The sequence below is a fragment of the Solea solea genome, chromosome 3 (genome assembly GCF_958295425.1).
Source record: "Solea solea chromosome 3, fSolSol10.1, whole genome shotgun sequence".
NCBI lineage: Eukaryota > Metazoa > Chordata > Actinopteri > Pleuronectiformes > Soleidae > Solea > Solea solea.
Window position 1 is genome coordinate 36,203,605 of NC_081136.1, and position 23,754 is coordinate 36,227,358.

Sequence of the window (23,754 nt, forward strand, 5' to 3'; positions counted from 1 at the left end):
ATAAATAAACGTGTGGATGACGATGAAGATGATGATGCTCATGCTTCATGTAACATTAATGGGAGGAGCCACAGTGCTGACTCCACAGTTAGCCGCCGCCCTGCACTTTGACTGACAGGCTGAGCATGCGCTCCGCAGCGTTAGCTTCACCCTTCAGGTGTTTAAAAATGTACTGCAACAGAGTTTATTATTTTTTTACAACTGTAGCTAGACGCTAACTTACATTAAGTCAAACAGTGACATAGTGGAACAATGGTTACTAAAACTACAGCCTAGCTAGCTAGTTTCTGGCTTGTATTAATTCAAACTGATTTACCGTTGCAGAGTTTATTATTAATCTAAAACTGTAGACATGCTCGTTAGCTCGTAGCTTCAAACTTCAGATTCAGTAAACTAAAGTAACACAATACTGGCTCACTGGTATTGTGATATTTCTCACATGCTGATGTCGACACTGCCGAGCAAAGTTTCACAACTTCAACAAACATTTGAGCTCTTCCTGTGTCGTAAACCTGAGTCTGTGAGTGAGATTAGATCGCCGTCACTGAGCAGACGCTGCAGGTCAGTAAATCTGTCAGAATATTTTCAGAGATTTAAACTCAAACTTTCTCTGCTGCTTCATTTCAGGGGGAAAATCCCACCAGGAAACAAAAAAAACACACAACACCTGACAGTTAGTACAGGCTGGGTGGATTATGGTAATGTGTCGGAGGCCCAGGTGCATGATGGGAGAGGAGATGAGTGTGTCAGGGCTGGTTGGTTTGGATATGAGGCAGATTATGGAAATGTGATGTTCTGCTTTTCAGATTTGCTCGGCTGTGCCTTATCTCAAAGAGATTAACTGTCTGTCTCTCTTTGACATGTCTTCTCCTCTCTCTCTCTGTCTGTCTGTGTGTGTGTGTGTGTGTCCACTGTGTCTCACAGTCTGTCTGTGTCTGATTAGCCTCCTGAAGAAAAACAAATTTTTTTAAACCTCTTCTTCTTCTTGACAGAAATAAGTGGTGAAAGGTTACGATCTCTCACGTCGTTATGGTGTGCCACAAGGCTCAGCTTTAGGACCCACTCTTTTTTTTATATTCTATGTACAACAATGTGGGTCAAAATATTACTGATGTGTCTTTACGTCTTTATGCCGATGAGACGATATCGTTTGTTGTTGTGCAAACACTCGTTTCCATTTACAGTCACAGTTTAAGACTAAGACGGGCGATTGGACAACTTGCAGAGTCCGACTATAGTACGTGTGACTGAACGAAGGTGGGGAAACCTTTACAAACCAGTCTGTATCTAAAGAACCTAAAAGTACAGGTATGTTACCAGGAAAAATACTTTGGTTGAAGTTGAAGTCACTTTTTTTGTGTATGGCATTTAATGTACTATGTAACGTCTACTGATTGAACTTAGTTTTTTGGTTTGTTTTTTAAGACAACAGGAAGTTTTCCTTTACCTTGTTAACCAGTTTTTCAGCCGTGTATCTTCCGCCTTCCTCAGAACTGTCACCTGATGTCAGGTGGTGGGCTTGGTCAACTTTGTTTCCAACCATTTAAAGTGAATTTATTTGTTCGAACCAAAGACAGTTGTTCCCCTTGGAGGACAATTAAAGTTTCTGTTTCACTCACCTGAGGCTGACTCTGAACCTCGTCTACCACATCAGCCCTTAAAATCACACGTAGCTGCATTATTTCTCCGACTATAATACGCGTCTCTGCTGAGTTGGTTTCTGAAGTTTAAATGGATTTTTCACTCTTTGTTTTCAGTGTAAATTGAAGCTTCTTTTTTCCGTCCCCGACGTGTTTGGAGTGGGAGAAAAAAAAGCAGGTGAATCAGCCGCGTTTTTACAAAATGAGATTTCAATTACACGGAGTAGACGGACGAGTGTAGCGCTGATGTTGTACCTGTCCGTCTTCCCCCGCGGCTTCATTAACTTCCTGTTACTGAGCCACGTCTCTCATCTCCTTGACCATGTCTGTTTAAATGAGCTGTCAATCAGCCGCGCCCCCCCCCCCGCCGACATTGTTGCGACGCAGGATTAAAATCACTTTGGGAGCTGTCGGTTTTACTTTAATGCGAGCATTAGCTGAGAACGCAGAAACGCACGCCTGACACCGAGCCAAGGATTCATCAGAATACTAATTCCACTTTTAAAAAGATGTGTGTTTGTGTGTGTGACGAATGTTTACAAGTCCTAAAGGAGAGCTCCCCCCAACCAAAACACTCCCAAGGTCTCTGAAACCCCTGGAACTTCTTCAAGGACCGTCTGTCTCTGCAGAGATCTCAAGAATCCACTTCAAGTTTTTCCTACAAACTATTCAAGGACTCTTCAAGGCCCCCCCCTTACAACTTCCTCAAATCCCCTACTGCCTGTTCAAAGAGATCCCTGAGACCGTGCAATCTCTTTTGGACGTCTTACACCACCTGTTGAACAGCCATGCGTCAAGGACTTTAAAACCCACCCCAAAAAACCCTCTCAAAACCTCTCAAAGATCAGTAATCATAAGTGTCTTTGTGGACCATTGGACGTCCTCAGTGACCCTGAAAATGTTGTCCTCATAGAGCTCTGGATGTCACGTGACTTGGTCTGAAGGTTTGTCCGACTTCCTCTCATCAAAACTGTTTAAAAAAAAAAACAATTACAGATTTTAAAAAAAACCCAAAAAAAACAGGATTCTGGATCCAGTGGATCAAAGATCAAAATGTAAATATTTTAGGTGCTGCTTTGTGATGGAATTTGTTGTGTTGTGGTGTAGAGCAGCAGCCAGCAGATGGCGCCAAATCACCATCATCATCAAACAGGAAACTGATGCTTCCTCTCATTAGACTCTACTTTAGTTTCCAGGCTCAGATTAAGGTTTTATTAGGGTCTTAAGGTAAACGACGGGTTTTTGGATGATTTGTTTAGTGTCTACAGTCGGTTTGTCTTTGTTCTTTTTTATATACATATACATTTGATGTATGATACACAGAGTGAGTGGTTGGAAAGTCTGTGTAACAGTGAGATAAAGTGAACGTGTTCTTTAGATATAGTAGACTATCACACATGGAACTTTGTGTCACTTTATTAACCGCTTACTCTCCCACATCAAACCCCATAGAGAAAACCTGCGATTTATGAGGAGCTGCTGGTCTACTGCTGCCTCGTGTGGTCACTTTGTGTCAGTTAATTTAAATGTAGGATTTCAAAATAAGACATTAGAACTCAGTGATGGAGGCAGCAGTGGATCAACAGCTCCTGTGTGCTGTGATGTTAAAATCACTGATTTTCTCTATGGGCTTTGGTGTGGGAGAGTGAGTGGTTTACAAACTTCACTTTCCTGTTCTGTCTCACAGTGAAATAAAGACGTGAATGTGTCGTGAAGACATCGTAGATTTATAGTTTCTTACATTTTCCTTATAACCACACATTTAAAAAAATGTAAACTCTCCCTTTACATGGGGGATCAATTAAAGTTAAACTTGAAAGTGAACGAGTAAAACACACAGTCAATCATCACACACACACACACACACACACACACACACTCTCCTGTAAGCCCCGCCCCTCTGGTAGAACCGCTGATGAATGAGAAGTAAAGTGTCTTCTTCTTCTCTTCAGCAGCAGCAGCTGAGTCTCGTCTCTCCGCCGGTGTTTGCCGGTGTTTGCCGGTGTTTCGTCGGTGTTTCTCGGTGTTTCGTCGGTGTTTCTCGGTGTTTCGTCGGTGTTTCTCGGTGTTTCTCGGTGTTTCGTCGGTGTTTCTCGGTGTTTCGTCGGTGTTTCTCGGTGTCGTTCGGATCCGCGGGGACCACAGTGGACAGGTACGAGCCCCAACTGTCGTGATCGAACCTTCTCCTTGTTGACCAATCGATTCGTCAGCTTTAAGACGCACAAACGGACACTTTGGTCAGATAACTTAATTTTGTTACAACAATATTTAACATTATTACAGTAAATATAATGTATTTAATACAAACGTTGTCATATTGTATTGTTTATTTTTCTATTATTATGATTATTATTATTATTATGTGTGGTTCAGGCTGTTTTGTTCTTTAATTATGAGATTTATCTGAGATTAATTAAACTCTGTCTCAGTCAGTTGGGATTTAAACTTTTATTTTTTGCGCTTGTTATTTGTAATATAAGCTATATATACACATGTGTATATATGTTTTATGTTTTGTACCCAAATGTTTAAATGCACTTATTGTAAGTCGCTTTGGATAAAAGCGTCTGCTAAATGACATGTAATGTAATGTAATGTGTATACATATATATGTATGTATATGTATATGTATATGTATATGTATATGTATATATATATATATATATACATATACATATATATCACCTATATATATAGGTGATATATATATAGTCACCTATATATATACACTATCGGACAAAAGTTTTAGAACACCCCAATTTTTCCAGTTTTTTATTGAAAATCAAGCTGTTTACTCTCAGAAACTTGTCTTTTGATTCTGTTGTGGCTTTGGGTCTGCCAGACCACTTCCTGTCAGTTTCTCACAGTTTCTGAGTGCGTTTTGATGGTGAAGGAAACTGTACTCACTGACACCTTGACTTTCTTCGCAATTTCTCTGTAGGAAAACCCTACATTTTGAAGTGTTATGATGGTCTGTCTCTCTTCCATTGTTAATTGCCTTTTTCTTGACATTTTTATGGGAACACACTACTTTCTGCAGTACAATACTGTTCAAATGATGCTCACTACTTTTATGCAGACAGAGAGGGTTGTAAGTAATAAAGAAAAGTTGGAACACCTGTAGGAATTGGTAGAACCAACTTTCAAGGCTTGATCAACCTCCATTGCTGCAGAACTGCTCTAAGTTGTTAATCCATTTCTTTTTCCCTGAAAAAGGCCATTCTGAAATGTATATTATTCTTCAGTTTTGGGTAAACTTACCTTTGTTTTAACCTAGCAGTTCACAAGGGGTGCCTACTTACCTTTGTACCATTTCAAGCTATTCATTGGACTTGAATGGCATGAATTTCAATAAAAAACTGGAAAAATTGGGGTGTTCTAAAACTTTTGACCGGTAGTGTACATATATATATATATATATATGTATATATATATATATATATATATATATATATATATATATATATATATACTTTCAATTACACCACTTATTTACATTAAGGGGGGAAAACAACTAAATATGCAATATTTACCATATACCACACGATGATAACATTTACTTTGGAGGGATCAAATAGCCTGGGATAAAGTTCAGATTAACTACATCACTGATTATTTTACTTAATTATTATTTGTGTAGCGTGATTTCCTCCTTCTCAGTGCCTTAGGTGACAAAAATGTCACATCCATAAGTGCTGTTTTTGAATAGATTTTATTTTTAATCAATTTTCAGTACTTTCTGAATATGCTTTTATAATACAGCGCTGCCACCTGATGGATTACTAGTAAAATAACATCTGCGCTAAATGTAGAAAATAAATGTGTCAAAATTATGCCGTGTAGTAAAAAAATAAATACAAATTTGAGGCCAGGTCATCAAAGATAAGGTAAGTCCTTTATTAGCCCCACAGTGGGTACATTTACAAGAGAGAAATAGTGTGTAATGGTAAATAAATTCTCCTCTTGCAGGTTACGCCGCAGTGATGTCATCACTCCTCCTCTTGCTCCTCCCCCTCTTCATCCTCACGCCCACCACAGCGCTGGAGTTTCGTTACCACAGAAACGGCGAGATCGAGAAGTACCTCCACGACATCAGCACCTCCAACCCCGACATCGCACACGTGTACAGCATCGGCCGCTCGGTCAGAGGTAAACCACCGACACAAAAACCCTCCCCTGACCCACCTGTGGGTCCCCACCCAGACTTTGGGAACCAGTGGAATGAAGCAACACATCAGCAAACGCTGGAGTGTTTCAAAACACGTCATGACTTCACACTTCAGTCACAGCTTCAAGTCTGAGTCCTAAACTTTATCAGTTCCTCAGAAAGGAGGTTCTGCCTCATTAGGACCAGGTTTTGGTCTCCATGAGGACTACTGGTCCCGACAAGGTTAGTGTTTATGGTGGAACCCACTCTACTCCCCCACTAAAACCCCTCTCTACTCCCCCACTAAAACCCACTCTACTCCCCCACCAAAACCCACTCTACTCCCCCACTAAAACCCACTCTGCTCCCCCACTTAAACCCATTCTACTTCCCCACTAAAACCCACTCTACTTCCCCACTAAAACCCACTCTACTTCCCCACTAAAACCCACTCTACTCCCCCACTAAAACCCACTCTACTCCCCCACTAAAACCCACTCTACTCCGCCACTAAAACCCATTCTACTCCCCCACTAAAACCCACCCTGCTCCCCCACTTAAACCCATTCTACTTCCCCACTAAAACCCACTCTACTTCCCCACTAAAGCCCACTCTACTTCCCCACTAAAACCCACTCTACTCCCCCACTAAAACCCACACTAAAACCCACTCTACTCCCCCACTAAAACCCACTCTACCCCCCCACTAAAACCCACTCCACTCCCCCACTAAAACCCACTCTACGTCAATGGAAGTTCCTGAGTTCCTCAGAATTGCGGTTCTGCCTCATTAGGACCAGGTTTTGGTCTCCATGAGAACACACAGCGACTGCCGGTCAGACACAGGCTGGCTGGTGTCCTAGATTAGCTTGGATTAGCTGTGTGCATGTGTGTGTGTGTATGTGTGTGATAGAGATTAGCCAGATTAAGTTGTCCCAGATTACATTAACCTCACACACACACACACAGACTTGTGCAGTGTCATTGTTGCTATAGTGAATGACACTTTATCAATCAGATGTGTGTGTGTGTGGGGGGGGGGGGTTGGTCTGGCACAGTGAACACATGGACGCCATGGTGCCATTGTTGCTCACTCTCCCACACCAAACCCCATAGAGAAAATCAGTGATTTTACCATCACAGTTCACAGTTGTTTGGTGTGGGAGAGTGAGTGGTTTCAGTTCAGTTTCCTGTTGGAAAAGTCCGTCTAACAGTGAGATAAAGACATGAAACATGTTCTTAAGTTGTTGTAGACCTAAACTGGCAAAGATTTTATGAGTTCAGTTATTTTTTAAGTTTTACAATCCCAACTTTTATTGATTTCTACAATCAATGAACCAATCAATTACCCTTAACCATGAATCAATTACCCATAACCGTGAATCAATTACCCTTAACCATGAATCAAATACACTTAACCATGAAACAAATACCCTTAACCATGAATCAAATACACTTAACTATGAATAAAATACACTTAACTATAAATTAAATTCACTTATCTATGAATGAAATCAATTACCCATAACCATGAATCAAAACACTTAACTATGAATAAAATACACTTAACTATAAATTAAATTCACTTATCTATGAATCTAATCAATTACACTTAACCATGAATCAAATACACTTAACTATGAATCAATTACACATAACCATGAATCAATTACACTTAACTATAAATCAAATCAATTACCCTTAACCATGAATCAATTACCCATAACCATGAATCAAATACACTTAACCATGAAACAAATACCCTTAACCATGAATCCAATACACTTAACTATGAATAAAATACACTTAACTATAAATTAAATTCACTTATCTATGAATCAAATCAATTACACTTAACCATGAATCAAATACACTTAACTATGAATCAATTACACATAACCATGAATCAATTACACTTAACTATAAATCAAATCAATTACACCTAACCATGAATCAAATACACTTAACCATGAATCAAATACACTTAACCATGAATCATTTACACTTAACCATGAATCATTTACACTTAACCATGAATCAAATACACTTAACCATGAATCATTTACACATAACCATGAATCAAATACACTTAACCATGAATCATTTACACTTAACCATGAATCAAATACACTTAACCATGAATCATTTACACTTAACCATGAATCATTTACACTTAACCATAAATAATTTACACTTAACCATGAATCATTTACACTTAACCATGAATCATTTACACTTAACCATGAATCAAATACACTTAGCCATGAATCATTTACACTTAACCATGAATCATTTACACTTAACCATAAATCATTTACACTTAACCATGAATCATTTGCACTTAACCATGAATCAAATACACTTAACAAAATGAGCAAATGAAAGAAACTTTGTCAATAAAGTTGCTCACAGTTTGAATTCAAAAGTCAAAAGTTAAAGATTTAAACTCAGAGTTTAACTCACTGCTGCTGAAAGAACTCCAGATTATTTGAGTTTACAGAACTCTGCTGTGGCTCCAGATGAAGAATAAAGACAAACTCCAGCATAGAGAGTCTGATAGAACGTGGTCTGGACTCTGTGGAGCAGAGTCATGGTGTCAGAGACTCTGTAGAAGGACAGAAGACCTGCTCTGTGGTCCAGGTAAACTCCCACTCTGGAGACTTTAACATCTGAGACAACAGTCTTGATACTGTTGTGAACAAACTGACATTTGTGTTCATCACAATCTAAAGCCCAAGATTTGTCATTTAATCCAAATAAACTTTCATGTGAACCTGATCTTCTGATGTTCTTGTACGTCACTGCCGCATAAACTCCTCTTCCTGTCCACTTCACCTCCCAGTAACAACGTCCAGTCAGACTCTCTTCACTCAGGACCTGACGATAACCAGTGAATCTGTCTGTGTGATGAGGATAAGACTGATCTTTATCCATAAATGTCACTTTTCTGTTTCCCTCAGATAATAACAGATGTGTGTGAACTGTGTTTGGATCCAGTTTGATTTCCTCTGAATATCTGAAGAATCCAGCTCTAGTCTTTGGTTCTGGTTCTGGTTCTGTCAGTAAAACATCTACTTCAGCCACAGCCAGTGAGATGTCTGTCCACGTCTCGGTCAGGACGTCCTGCAGTTGACCTCTGAGCTTTGCCACAGCCGCTGTCAAGTCCTCAAAGTGTCTCAGAGGACGGACGTTGATGGTGGACGAGTGTGTGGACGGACTGAGTGCTGGCAGTGAGCGGTAGTTGAGGAGAAACTGGTTGTGGTCGTGTGTGAGTGAGAGCTGCTTCAGTTCAGCTTCTCTCTTCTTCAGCTCAGTGATCTCCTGCTGAAGCTTCTTCTCGGCGTCTGTGACTCGTCTCACCTCAGTTTCCAGCTTGGATCTGATCTGCTGCTTCACGTCAGAGCTTCTCTTCTGCAGGAGACCCATCATCTCAGTGAAGCTCTGGTCTGTGTCCTTCACAGCTTTATCAGCAGAGAGAGTGAGAGTCTTCCTCTCCTGTTGAAGCACCTTCACGTCTCTGTCTCTGTCCCTGAGTCTCTGCTGGACTTCTACACGACTCAGATCCAGGTCTCTCTGCTTGTGCGTCCTCTCTGCTGCAGCTGAGACTGTGTCGTGGTCTTTATGTTCGTCCACAGAGCAGAGATAACAGATGCACTTCTGATCAGTGCGGCAGAACATCTTCATCACCTCATCGTGACGAGGGCAGATGTTCTCCTGGAGGTTCTTGGACGGCTCCATCAGCTTGTGTTTCTTAAATGCAGGTGATTGATGATGAGGCTGGAGATGTTCCTCACAGTAAGCGGCCAAACAAACCAAACAGGACTTGTGAGCTTTACGTTTCCTGCCAGTGCAGACATCACAGTCCACATCTTCAGCTCCAGCATAGCAGTGATGAGCAGGAGCAGCGTGGAGTTCAGTCTTCTTCAGCTCCTCCACTAAATCTGCTAACATGACGTTTTTCTTCAGTTTAGGCCTCGGTGTGAAGATCTTTCTACACTTAGGGCAGCTGTAGATCCTCCTCTGCTCCTCTGAGTCCCAGTGGTCTTTAATACAGTTCTTACAGAAGCTGTGTCCACAGGAAAGAGTCACAGGTTCCTTCAGAAGATCCAAACAGATGGAACAAGACAAGGTTTCTCTCTGCAGATGAACTCCTGCCATTTCACCGCTCTGTCACCACGACGGTCTGAGTTTCTCTTCCTCAGAATTATAACAGGTTTGAAACAGGTTTGCTCTGATGTCAACAACATGTGACGCGGCACTGGGCGGAGCCTGTCGGCTCTGACTCGTCTCCACCTGTTGGCTCCTCCCCCTCCTTTTGTCAATCTGACCTCTGTTCTGAGTGACACTCCCTGGTGTGTGTGTGTGTGGTATGTAAAACTAAAACACGCTGGATAAAATTTGTTTAACAAATCAGTGTGTGTGTGCGTGTACACAGTGTTTTACAATTAACCGAACAAGCCAAATTAACCATCTGCTGATCCTGGTTTGGAGTCAAGGGTTCAGGTGACATGGGGTCATTGATTCCATCAACATTCATTGGGCGGCTGTTGACAACGGCCATTGCCTCATAAAACAACGTTCTAAGCGAGGCATCATCCAGTCTGCCTGAGGGCTAGGTGTTGGAAACACCTCTTGTTCCCATAAAAACTTGGGCCCTGATAACCAACCAGCTGAGGAGATGTGTGCTGCATAAAGACCTCGGGAGGCATGGTCGGCTGGGTGTTGTGCCGTGTCAACATAGTGCCACTGACTTGGATCTGTATTCTCTCTAATCATTTGAACACGGTTTGGAACAAACATATGGAACCTTTGTGCTTCATTGTTGATAAGTACCTGAGAGTCAGTCCAAAAGAATTCCTCGTCAATTTTCATCTCAAATTCAGTCTTCAGCATAACACTCATCCTGGCTGAAATGACTGCTGTGGAGAGTTCCAGTCTTGGGATACTTACGACCTTAATGGGTGCAACCCTAGCTTTGGCCATAACAAGACTGCAATGGACTTTGTCTTTGTCGTTTTTGTACCTTAGGTAGGAACATGAACCATACCCTATATTACTAGCATCTGAGAAATGGTGCAGTTCCACCCTGACAATGTTACCAAAGTCTTGAGGGTGGTAGCACCTGGGTATGGTGACTTCCTTTAGCTTTTGCAGACCATTCTTCCACTCCTCCCACATGGATGCAGATTTTCAGGAAGTGGATCATCCCATCCATTGCCTCTGCGACACAGGTACTGCAGGATGTACTTTCCACTCGGGGTGAAGGGAGCAACAAACCCAAGTGGGTCATACAGAGTGGCAACAACTGACAAGAGACCACGGCGAGTTGGGGGGTGATTCTTTGCATCGACGTTGTAACCGAAGGTGTCATTTCCTAACGACCACTGAATACCAAGTATGTGTCCTTCTGGTGATACGTCTGGACAAAGGTTGAGCTGTTCAGTTGTTGCCGCTGTTTCTGAGGGGGCTACACATGAAAGGACCTCCCTTTGATTAGAGTTGAATTTGTGTAGACGTAGGCCTGCACCTTTGCACAGCTCCTGTGCTTCAACAATCAATTCCTTAGCCTCTTTGACTGATGGAACACTGATTAACCCATCATCCACATAAAAGTTCTTCTCAATGAAGGCTGGCGATGAAGAATAGTCAGACTTGTCTTGCTGTGCCAGGTACTTAAGACCGAAGTTGGCACATCCTGGGGAGGAGGCGGCACCGAAAAGAAGCAAACTTCGGGTAAGACACAGAACTGATGGAACATCTTTTCGATGTCACAGATTACAGCCACTGCTTCCTTTCTAAAGTGTCACAGAACTCCCACCAGAGAGTTGATTAGGTCAGGACCTGTCAGTAAAGTGTCGTTTAGAGCGATGCCACAAAACTTTGCTGGGCAATCAAAACAACTCTTAGTTTGCTTGGTTTCTTGGGGTGGTTAACCCCATGATGAGGGATGTACCACAGAGTCTGTCTCTCAGAAACAGAAGGGGCTTGTCGATTGTCTCTTTCATGAAGACGATGTCGTGGTCGTAGTATTCTTTGTTGGCCTTTTTTAATTTCCTTTTCAGGTGTTGCAACCGAATAGTAGCCAGCTTTTTATTGTTTGGTAGTGTCGGTGGACCGCTGCCCTTGAAAGGGAGGGGCATCTCTTAGTGTCCATCCGCCTTCTGCCTAATGTTGTCACTAAGTAGCTGTATGAAGAGAACATCATCCTGAGAGACCTACTTGTCCTCATAACTCCTTTCGTTAAAAGTCTGATTCTAGAACTTCAGCACATCGGTGGTTTGTGGCATTTTCTTTACTGCAACTCGGTGCACAAAGCTCTGATTTCCCTGTCTATCCAAATGGGGGTTGGATGACCCTATAATGCTCCAGCCGAGCATAGTTCTCTGTGCGAACAGTTCATTTACACTACCTGTGATGACATCTCATGATCTCACTTTCAACCTTAGGGCTCAAGCCTTTTACACAATTCAGTATCACACATTTAAAATTGTCCTTTGAATAACTCAGGATATGGCAGTTATTGTACTCTCTATTTTGCCAACATATCATACTGTATGACGGATTAGCTGAGTAGGTACTTTTAGGTTAATTTTACCAAATCAACTTTAATACCATGTAGCCTATGTGATTAGTTTTACGAGTTAGCTAAAGGTCTCTCACTGCAGCTGCGGTATCCGTACACGGGCGTGGTGGATGACTAGCGATGGGTTTTCACTGTAGCAGCCCTTGGTGTATTTAATAATGGCAGAGAGTCTCGACAGGTGCAATTCTCTTTATTTATAGCACAGTGAAAACTAAAAAATAAGCACAGAATGAACTTAATTAATAACACTTACAACTGAGACAAATTTGACAAATCTCATTTCCACAGTGCATCCAAATCCAACTATACACTACACATAGAAATACTTAAAGTACTTCAAAAATAATAAACGACAATAATTACATTTGGCTTAGTTACCACAAGTTTGTTTACAATTTATAAACACACAATATACAAGATACACACCTCACTCCACTCAGCACGGGTTCAAAAGTCACACACGGCTGTTTCATCATCGTTAGCTTGATGGCCTCTTCAAAGTACGAAACAAAACGGCACACAAATACAGCGCAGGTAAGACTAATTATGCACAAAACACGAAGTACAAACAAGTAATAAATGTAAAAATAAAGAGTAATCAAACCAAGATGATACTGCATGTGCTAACTTACTCCAGAACAAAGGCTGATTCCGGGAGAAAGGAAAGTAGCGGACTAGCACGTTAACAAAGAACACGTAAACAAAGGAGCCAGCCACACAGGTTCCGGGGTTACAACGAAGGAACGTGAATAATGAATAAGCTAGTCGGTCGCGGTTTTAACGCCATCTCGTAGAAAACCTAAAAACGTCATCATTCTAAAGCAGGTTCTGCGCCGGTTCTTTATAAAACAACAAATGCCGCATACACGCAGTGCTTCGGGATCACTTACTGTCATGTGACCTAGCCACCTGACCTCACCTGTCCCGCACACAGGAAACAGAGTGTGCGCTTTAAGGTCTTCGCCCTCCGAACTGGACTCAGCTCGTCACAAACCACTAAAAATCTAAAAATGTTCTCTTTGAGCAAATAAACAAATGCACGGTGTGAACAGACGGCGTTTGACTCTGTAACTGTGTGTTTCTCTCAGGTCAGCAGCTGTGGGTGTTAGTTCTCAGCCTCAGTCCTCGGCATCACTCCATCGGCATCCCAGAGTTCAAATATGTGGCTAACATGCATGGAAATGAGGTGAGGCACACACACACACACACACACACACACACACACACACACGCACACACGCACACACACAGGGCCCCTCCTTGTCGACAGGAAACAGGAATAAAAAGAGACTAAAGAGATTCAACAAAAGCTATTGAGAGTCAGACTCGGCCCGTACGCACTTTTGTATTCTGTGTGCGTGTGTGTGTGTGTGTGTGTGTGTGTGTGTGTAAAATGGACAATGAGCTGAGTCAACATTAAAACGGGCAACATGATAAATAAATCTACTGATTCATCAGAAACAAACAAAACAAAAACAACAGGAAAAACTCGCTGCCGCTGCCGCTGCCATGGCAACGGATACGGAGGTTATCTTTCCGTCAAAGTAAAGGTGCAGTTTGAGTTCAAATGAAATCCTGTCACAGCAACACACGACGACAGTGTGGCAGATTTGTGTGTTTGAATGAGGGACTGACACCCACACCAAAGCCCATAGAGAAAATCAATGATTTTAACATCACAGCACACAGGAGCTGTTGATCCACTGCTGCCTCCGTCACTACGTTCAAATGTCTTATTTTGTCAATTCGGCTTTTGAAATGATGCATTCGAATTGACCTCAGTGACACAAAGTGACCACACGAGACATTTTAAAAGCTTCAGTTTCCTGTCTAACAGTGAGACAAGGACACGAAACAGGTTCGTAAAGATGTCGTAGGCTTAAACTGACGTAGATTTTGACGTAGAATGTTTCTGTGTTTTTACAGCGACAGGAGATAAAAACAGATCAGTCATGTGATTAGATCTTCTCTGCTCCACCTCTGTGACTGTGCAGCTTGGCTCCGGTCACATGACACTTGTGTTCATCTTCTCAGTGTCAAGGAGGCGATTAGGTTTTTAGGTCCTCGCTCTCGCTCGCTCAAACTTATGCCCTGGGAACTGAAAACAGCAGAGACAAGGATCTGTGTGTGTGTGTGTGTGTGCGTGTGTTTGTGTGTGTGTGTGTGTGTGGTCACACAGTGTGTGTGTGTGTGCGCGCGTGTGTGAACACAGTGAAAAGGCCTTTTCTGGAAGTTTCCGTGAACCGACACACTCCGCCGACTCTGTTTGCTGACTGTGTGTGTGTGTGTGTGTGTGTGTGTGTGTGTGTGTCTGTTTAAGGACATTAGCGCTGACTTTCTCACACATGCAGCATGATCAACCATTGACAGTAACCATGGAAACCAGATGCCGGTTAGAGTTTGCTTCCCACTTCGCAGTTGTTGTTTTCTTCTGTATCTGAAATAAACATTCATCACGTTATATAAACATTGTTTATGGGATGTAGATCAAAGATTAAACTTTCACAACCATCAAAACCGTCAAAACTTTTGATGATTTTTGTATCATTTGTAACCTATTTTTTTAGCAACTTGTTTTTTGTCACGTTTCTAACACATTTTTTTGTAAAATTTGGAACACTTTTTTTTTTAAATTGCAATGTTAGTAACCTGTTTTAACGCAGCAACTTGTTTTTTGTAATGTTTCTCGTGCAATTTTTTGGTAACATTTTTGCAACGCTAGTAACCTGTTTTTGTCACGTTTGTAACGCAGATCTTTGTAATATTTGTAACACTTTTTTGTAAAAAATTTGCGACGTTAGTAACCATTTTTTTAACCTTAAAATAGCCTTGAATCCTTAAAGATTTTTTGTAACATTAGTAACCTGTTTATAACATTGGCAACAATTTTTGTAACATTTGTGCGACGTTAGTAACATGATTTCTTGTTGTGACATCAGTGAATCTGCCTTCTCGTGACTCAGTAACATCCAGCCGCTGTCTCTTGTGCGTCTCTTGTGCGTCTCTTGTGTGTCTCTTGTGCGTCTCTTGTGCGTCTCTTGTGTGTCTCTTCGTCTTGTTTTGAAGACTCCAGACACGCACTGTGCGTTCACAGGAAGTGTGTGAGCAGGTGGGCGGGTCTGATAGTGACAGACAAGTGATGATTTGTCAGGTCTGTCCTCGTCTTGTGACGATGACAGACGGCGGCTCTTTTATTGTCATTCGCCAGGACGTGACGAGCAGACGCCCACGTCTGTCAGGATGTGAAGTCGACGCCCACGTCTGTGATCACGTAGCTGCTCACACATTCAAAGTTTTTGTTTGATCAAAATTAATTGGCACCTTGTTTTCAGTTGTGACTGAGAGGAAAAGAGGGCGAGCGTTTCCTGGGTTTTCTACGGAAACTCAAACTGTACACACACTGTGTGACCACACACACACACACACACACAAACTGTGTGACCACACACACACACACACACACACACACTTTAGCTTACATGTGCTAATGCACAGCTACATAAACAACGCGGCTCTGGTTTATCTCGTCGTCTAAACACTCGAGTCTGTGACTGTACGTTATTGACACATGAACAGGTCACACCGGTGGTTCCCAAACACTGGTTCGGGACCCTCACGTTTAGTTCACATTAATGCATTTGTTTTAAATATCATGTATAAAATATAAAAGTTTTACTCTAGTCGTGAAACATAACCAGTCCTCATGTAGAAAGTTTGGAAACACTGGTTTAAATCACACAAATTAAAATGATGAATAACGTTTATCATAATAGAGGAGACACATTACATTACAATATTAGTAACGTGATCTTTTTGTAACATGTTTTGATGTTTTATAACTCCTGAAAAGTGATTTTCTTTTTGGTAACATAGTTTTGTAACATTTGTGTTACATTAGTAACGTTTTTGTAACATTAGTGACATGATTTTTGTAATGTAGCAGCATGTTGTGTAAGATAGTAACATCTTTTTCTCACGTTGGTACCATGATTTCTTGGAGCGTGTTTTTGTAGCATAGCGACATGTTTTTCTTAACCTTCCTCACACACAGTTAATCATCACTTTCCTCTGCGAGTTCTGTCCGTCTCTGTCTTGTTTTGGAGACTTCAGTCTCGAGCTGCAGTTGCAACAGTAACTGAACTCCCAGCCACACGATCTGGGCGTGTCATTTTGTTACAATTTAACTCCGACTGACGTAGTTTTACTTTGTTTTTTTACATCATTATGATACTTGCTGCTGTTGCTGTTGGTCACGATAAATAAATTTTTCATCGCAACAAAACGAAATATTAACGCGCTGATGTCATAAAGTGACGAGTGTGGACGAATACACGGGTGTGTGTGTGTGTGTGTGACAGCAACTCAGCGAGAAAAAGCAGCGAAACAAAGAAAAGAAAATGATGGCCAGAGGGAGAGCGAGTTCTAACGTGTGTGTGTGTGTGTGGGTGGTTCTCACACACACACACACACACACACACACCTCTCTATTCCCACCCTTCTCTCTTTCTCCCTCCTGAGACTCTCATTCATTCACAAAGTTTTTTTTCTCCCTCCTGACGTCGAGTCAGACACAAAAACCACAGGGCCCTGTTTTTTTTTCGGTTCGTCGATGACTCATGACCTCGGCTCCGCCCCCCACCCCCCGCTCTGTCCGTCAGCAGAGAACGTCCCGACTCATCCAACAGAAATGTTTCGTCACTTGAAAAAAACAAACACACCTGATTCTTCAAAAAAAAACTGGACTTCTGCGTCTCCTCTCAACTTCGACCAGTCACTGGGCACTTTAGGTGGAGAGAGCGCCTCCTGTTGGTCGTTCGACATTAGCAGCTGCATGCAAACATCCCCTTCAATGAAAAAAAATAACACTTTTTTTGTTAAAAAAAAAAGTGACGTTACTGTTTTAACATTTAACATTTTTGTAAAGTTAGCAACAACATTTTTTAGTTTTTTTTTGTCACGTTTGTAATGTATGTAACTTTTTTTGTAAAAAATTTGCGATGTTAGTAATCTGTTTTCAACGCAGAAACTTGTTTTTTGTAATATTAACTATAGACGTGTTTTAAAATAGACTACGAATTTGTACTTTTCATTGCGACTGAGTGTGAATGTGAGGTCCCCGTAAAGTGACAGAAACCTGGACGTGTGTTTGCTCAGGTCCTTGGCCGCGTGCTGCTGCTTCAGCTCATCGACGACCTGGTCAGAGGTCACCGCAACAAGGAGGCGTGGTCAGTGCAGCTGCTGAACAGCACGCGCATCCACATCCTCCCAACCATGAACCCGGACGGCTTCGATGATGCGGGAACGCACTGTCAGTTCAGCCAGGGCAGGTACACACACACACACACACACACACATTCCTGAAGCTGTGAATGTTTGACGAAGGCTGACACTTAAAATTCACCTGAGGGAACATTTAAGGGAAAAATGTGACGCCTTTCCAAGAATTTCAGTGGGTGGGTGACTGTGACTCACATACACACACATTCTTGTACAGCCTCCTTAGTGAGGACACTCAATGCCCTTTGACCCCTGACCTTGTCCGTCACGTCCAAACCTTGAACTCGATCCTAAGCCTGAAAAAAAATGTCCACACAAACTCAAAGTCCTCACGAAGACATGTACGAGAGCAGCGGGCAGCAACTTGTGGTCCGAGGGCCAAAACTGGCCCGCAAGATTCAGTATCTGGTTGACAGTAACTTTCTGCACCGCCCTCTTTAGACATAATTCTATACTGTACTTTTTCAACTGACGACGTCACTCAAATTCGAGTTTTACATGTTTGCGTTTGTTAGCCGAGCGCGATTTGCACAACCTGCATGTTTGTTTTGACGGCGTATGTAAAACAAAAAAGATTTGCATCACATTTGGTCTGAAACCTTTAAAAACAACTCTTTGAAGACGTGTCCTCAATCTGGTGTACAAGCTCACGGGTCCCCGCAAGGTTGTGAATAAAAAAACAAGTACAAGTGTGTGTGTGAGTGTGTGCATGTTTGTTTCTGTGGTTTGAGAGAGGACACGGACACACACACACACACACGCTCAGAGTCCATGTTTGTTGAGTATAGACTAAACGTGAAGCTTCAACGCCCAAAAAACTGTGATGAGCAGGAAACACACACAGTATAGGCCTTTAAAGTGACTAATTATATGTACGTTGACGTCCCTTTGATGTACTGTAAACAGACTTGTGTGTGTGTGTCCTCTCTCAAAGTCTTGTTTTTTTTTCCTTTAACCCAACATGTACAGAAACAAACACACACCTGTACTTGTTGTTCTTGTATTTCTACTCCTGTGGGGACCTGTGAGATTTTACAGCAGAGTGAGGACATATCTTCAGAGAGTTGTTTTAAAGGTTTTGTGGGCTTCTAAAAAAGCTTCTAAACTATAGGAGGTGAGGAAATTTTTGTCTGGTCCTCACAACCTTTAGGGGATTTTTAAGGGATGAAGACCTTTTTTTAGTGTCAGGGGTGAAATTCGGTTTAAATTTAGGTTAAGTGTGAGGATTAGGCAGGTGTGTGTGTTCTTGTATTTTCTTACCTTTTTCTGTTATAAACACTGACCTTGTCAGGACCAGTAGTCCTCATGGAGACCAAAACCTGGTCCTAATGAGGCAGAACCTCATTTCTGAGGAACTGGTTTTAGTTTAGGACTAAGGCGAGTCCTAGTTTAGTCTGTGTAAATCTGTGTGTGTGCACTATTAATATCATATATGTGTCATAAAATTACATGTGTCTGTATATGCAGATGATACATTTTATGAAAAGAGAGGTTTTATACAGAAAATAAATACCAGAGAGATAAAGACGTAGTCTGCTGAAGATTAGATTTTCCAGTTACAAACTAAAAGTTTCTTGTCGTGCATTTTAGGTCCAACCATAACGGCGTTGACCTGAACAGGAACTTTCCCGACGCGTTCGCTGGAAAGCGACAGCAGGGTCAGTTTGTCGAGGAGACGCAGGAGGCAGAGGTTGGTGCTGACGTCAAACTGTTAATAATATTTAACGTGAAAGTGAACCGCGGTGATGTGTCCGTGTCAAAGGTCAGAGCTGTGATTGGCTGGTTGAGGAGCGAGACGTTCGTCCTCTCTGCGAACCTTCATGGAGGAGCCCTGGTGGCCAGTTATCCTTATGACAACAGCAATGGAGGTAAGAAAAAAATACAACATTTCAATTTGTGTTATTTTACCAAAAAAAATAAAACACAAAATGCTTTCTTGTCCAGGCAGCGAGCAGGTGGGCGGGGCCAGCGTCACACCTGACAATGACGTGTTCGTTCACCTGGCCAAAGTTTACTCCTACAACCACGGCTCCATGCACCGCGGTGACAGCTGCAAAGACGGATTGTCATTCAACGACGGAATCACTAATGGTTACAAGTGGTACGCTCTGAAAGGTCAGCACCATTTTCTGCCACCGGGGGGCTCCAATCAACCACTTCTGGGTTTTGTTGCCTTGATAAAGCAGCACGGGATGATGGGACTTGTGGTCTTTTTAGGTTTCCTCTTCTACAGAACGCACAGAGCTGCTCATTAAAAAAAATGCTGAATAAAACAGTGTCAAGTTAAAAATCAACGTTTTTTTAAATGAGGTTGGGTGAAGAAGAACAAATTGCTAAGATTTCTAAGCTTGAATTTTAGAAAAATGTGAATTTTAATGCTTCTGACTCACTAACACACCAAAACTGGTATATGATGCCACCAACAGGCAACCAAATGAATCACACCGTTACTTACAGTTACTTAGAGATTCAAGTTTGATTCAACTTTGTATAAGTTATTGTCATATATGGGCTAGTGTTATGAGTTATAAGACTCCCGTTCCTTCTGTAGGTTTCTTTACAGTGTAAAAATTTAACGATGCTAGGACAGCATACTGTCCGCTAAAGAAAAGGGTATGGTCGATTTTAAGACACATTTACCAAATATTTTCTAATGTTTAGTTTTGTATTTTCATAATTTTAAAGTTTATTCAAAAAATTCTTGAGTTTTTGTATGTATAGGTAAATATTCGTCCGAAATCTAGATTTTGGTGTTCCTCAAGGCCCATATTTAGGCCCGCCAACTCTTTTAGACTCTTTTTCTTTTCTTTTTAAGCAGTTTTTTATAAATGTTTGAACAATTTTCTTTACTCTGAAGGGACAAATATGTGCAGTTGCTTTCTACAACAGCCAATAGGAGGCACCCTCATTCTGTAACTGCACTGTGATTGGTTGGGAACAAAGTAGAGGAGGAGCAAAAAGTCTAGTTTTTTTCTCACCTGAATTTACATCAAAATAAAAGATTGTAGTGTAATTATTTATGAATAACAACCGTTTTCATGTGAAAAACGCTAAATTAATGAGCGCCAACCCCTAAAAACAGAGAAAACACTGTGATGACAGCTTTCTTGATGTGTGTGCCAGACCAGACGACCATGAGTGTAAAATAAATGAACAAATCACACTCTCACGTTCAAAAACTGTACTTTCTATATTAGATTTATGAAGCAGGAAAGTGGAAAAGTACAGTAGAGTTTGACTTGACAGAAAACCTGACAGTGAGCTGCTGTCGGCTGAAACCTGATCATTGCAACCTGATCACCTGACATCGTCTGCACCTGAGGCCAGAGAGAGAGCGTCACTGTCACAACCTCAACATGATGTTGTTAAAGAGAAACAGGCTGAAAATGAAATGATGCCAAAATATAAACAGAGCGTACGACTACATTTGTGTGTGTGTGTGTGTGTGTTCAGGTGGGATGCAGGACTACAACTACGTGTGGGCTCAGTGTTTGGAGGTGACTCTGGAAGTTTCCTGCTGCAAATTTCCTCCCAAGGATCAACTTCCTGCTCTGTGGACGGAGAACAGGGAAGCTCTGCTGGCCTTCATCAGGCAGGTGCACCTGGGTCAGTACACCTGTCTGTCCTTCTGTGGAGAAGCAAGTCCACGACATCTCAAGACCATGTTTCACGTCTTTATCTCACTGTGAGACAGACTTTTCCAACAGGAAACTGGAGTTTGTAAAGCACTCACTCTCCCACACCAAAGCCCGTAGAGAAAGTCAGTGACATCGTCTAACAGTGAGATAAAGACGTGAACATGTTCTTAAAGATGTCGTAGGCTTGAACTGACGTAGCTTTCATTAGCCCAGTCTGTTGCTACGTGGCTAAAATCAGTTTTTTTTTCCTTTACTGAGACCGAAGACTAACTGCACCAAGATCTCACTGTTACTGTGTTTTTCTGTCTGTGTAAAAGGGGTCAAAGGTCGTGTGTTTGATAGTTTCGGAGTCCCGGTGCAGAACGCAGTTGTGGAGGTCAAAGGTCGCAGCAACATTTGCCTGTTCAGGACCGACAAATACGGCGAATATTACCGACTGCTGCTGCCGGGAAACTACACCTTCACTGTAAACACACACACACACTGACCCCTAGTGGTGGAACTCTGGTCACTGCAGTGACACTCCCTCTCTCTCTCTTTGATTGACAGGTCACATATCCAGGTCACCAGGTGTTGACGGAGACACTCGACGTCCCGCACGGTCCCGACCGCTACTCCGCCCTGAAACATGACTTCCTGCTGCGGCGCGCAGCGGGTAACTCCACCCAATATACCCCCACCGAATTTAGCCCCACCCCCACCTGTAACTACACGTTAAACGTGGAAGGGGGCGGCGGCGCAGTGGCCACGCCCACGTGGACAGGAGTGAGCGCAGCGCTCGGATTGTGGGCGGCGCTGAGATTTCTCTCTGACTGAAGACCCAGCGGACGTGGTTTGGTCTTTGATGTTGGACATTTTCAGGTTTATAAAGAGACATTTTGACGTTTTTTTTCGCTGCCAAAGACGCCGCAGTTACATTGAAGCAGCAGTTATAGCTCCTATCCTCGCAAAAAAGGGGGCGGAGCTGGGAGCAAATGTCTGCTTTTCTTGAAGAGGTGTAAACAAAACAAAATGAAGGCTGAATACCATTTAGCTGCATCAGTTTCAGGGTCCTAGTGTCGCTCACACTAGGAGAACTTTGCTTTCTTTTTCCTGTCGTTCCTGATAATCGCCTGTAGATGGCGATCTCCGGGCCACGTCATTTTTAAGTATTTTTATTTGATTGATTTATTTGATTTTTTTTTTAATTGTGATTTTTTTAAAAAAAAAATTCAAATCGGGGGAAAAAATACAAAAAGGAAAATGAACTAGGGATGAAAGTTACCCACAAACAAGATTTAAAAAAATGACTCCACCTGGTGGCAGAAGCTGTGCAGCACAAACATGGAAAATAAATACTGACTGATTATTGCAAATTAAAATAGATACAAAAATATATATATATTCATCTAGGATGTGCTGCACATCTTCTACCACAAGGTGGTGCCTCTGGGCTATTTTCTTTTACTTTCTTATGAGTTTAGTGTTTATTGTATTTCCTTATATTTTTATATATATTAAAAAAATTCTAAAAATTAAAAAAAAAAATACCTGAAAGGCGCAACCTGGTGGCAGAAGAGGAGCAGTACACCCAACATTAAAAAAACTTCAATATTACAAAAATTTAAATATATGTCGGATGTGCTGCACAGCTTCTGCCACCAGGTGGTGACGTTGAGTAAAAAAATTCTAACATCATTTTGGAAATTTGATTTTTATTAATGATTTAATTTACACTTGAAGATTGAAAATATTAAGTTTGACTCAATGGCGCCACCTGGTGGCAGCATGAAGTACTTCCATGGCACGTTTGTTTGTTTGTTGAGTAGATTTAAAAAATAAATTACAAATTGACAAATGTTACTAAAATACATGATTACTTGTGAGGTCAGAGGTCGACAACTTGGCGAATCAATGGATTAAATGACTGGGAATATACAGTGTATATTCATACATATACAGATATATATATATATATGCAGTATTTATATACATGCAGCGTGTACTTGTACTTCAGGTCAGAAACTCAGAGGCCTTCAGCAGATTTGTGCCAAATATTTCTCTGTTTGTACTTTAAATAAAGTGCCATCATCATCATCATCATGCATGATGATGCAGTGACTGCAGGACTCGGTCACTTCATCTGTTTACGTCTGACAACAATGTAAACAACAACAACAATGTAAACAACAACAACAACAGCTGCTGCTGCTGCTGTATGAAGGAAAACCTTTATTAAAACGACAAAATGATGATTAAATTCATGCCTTTTTATCTGTTTGAACACGTTCAAGAAAAGTATAGAAATATTATTTTATGGTATTTAAATATATATATATATATATATATACATACTGTATATGTATATAGAGTTATAATTGTGAACATTTGCATGATTATATTTTTATAATATAACTATATTTGTGGTATAATAATACTAAATATGATTTATCATATTAATAAAGTAATTCAGTGTTATTACTATTTGAC

General features: G+C 41.4%; 2 protein-coding genes across 3 annotated transcripts; one reads left to right on the forward strand and one right to left on the reverse strand.

The window, feature by feature from the left end:
- The first annotated feature begins 3,127 nt into the window (after positions 1 to 3,127).
- cpm (carboxypeptidase M) lies at positions 3,128 to 23,362 on the forward strand. Of its 2 annotated transcripts, XM_058625562.1 has the most exons (10): positions 3,128 to 3,792; positions 5,610 to 5,789; positions 13,459 to 13,556; positions 17,525 to 17,697; positions 19,238 to 19,337; positions 19,410 to 19,515; positions 19,592 to 19,762; positions 21,101 to 21,253; positions 21,603 to 21,751; positions 21,835 to 23,362. In XM_058625562.1, the coding sequence occupies exons 2-10, from the start codon at positions 5,624 to 5,626 to the stop codon at positions 22,099 to 22,101; spliced, it is 1,383 nt and encodes a 460-aa protein (XP_058481545.1). In that variant the 5' UTR covers positions 3,128 to 3,792; positions 5,610 to 5,623; the 3' UTR covers positions 22,102 to 23,362. The 2 variants fall into 2 exon arrangements, with proteins under 2 accessions (XP_058481545.1, XP_058481546.1); XM_058625563.1 differs by lacking the exons at positions 3,128 to 3,792; positions 5,610 to 5,789 and adding an exon at positions 6,009 to 6,030.
- LOC131456890 (tripartite motif-containing protein 16-like) lies at positions 7,809 to 10,098 on the reverse strand. The gene has a single exon (XM_058625561.1). It carries the CDS (start codon positions 9,943 to 9,945, stop codon positions 8,272 to 8,274), a length of 1,674 nt encoding a protein of 557 aa, XP_058481544.1. The 5' UTR covers positions 9,946 to 10,098; the 3' UTR covers positions 7,809 to 8,271.
- Positions 23,363 to 23,754: the final 392 nt, after the last annotated feature.

Coding starts and splice junctions, on each gene's coding strand:
- LOC131456890 (XM_058625561.1), bottom strand. CDS start 9,945: ATGGCAGGAGTTCATCTGCAGAGAGAAACCTTGTCTTGTTCCATCTGT.
- cpm (XM_058625562.1), top strand. CDS start 5,624: ATGTCATCACTCCTCCTCTTGCTCCTCCCCCTCTTCATCCTCACGCCC. Junction 19,516..19,591: donor TTATGACAACAGCAATGGAG/GTAAGAAAAAAA, acceptor TTTCTTGTCCAG/GCAGCGAGCAGGTGGGCGGG. Junction 21,254..21,602: donor CATCAGGCAGGTGCACCTGG/GTCAGTACACCT, acceptor TCTGTGTAAAAG/GGGTCAAAGGTCGTGTGTTT.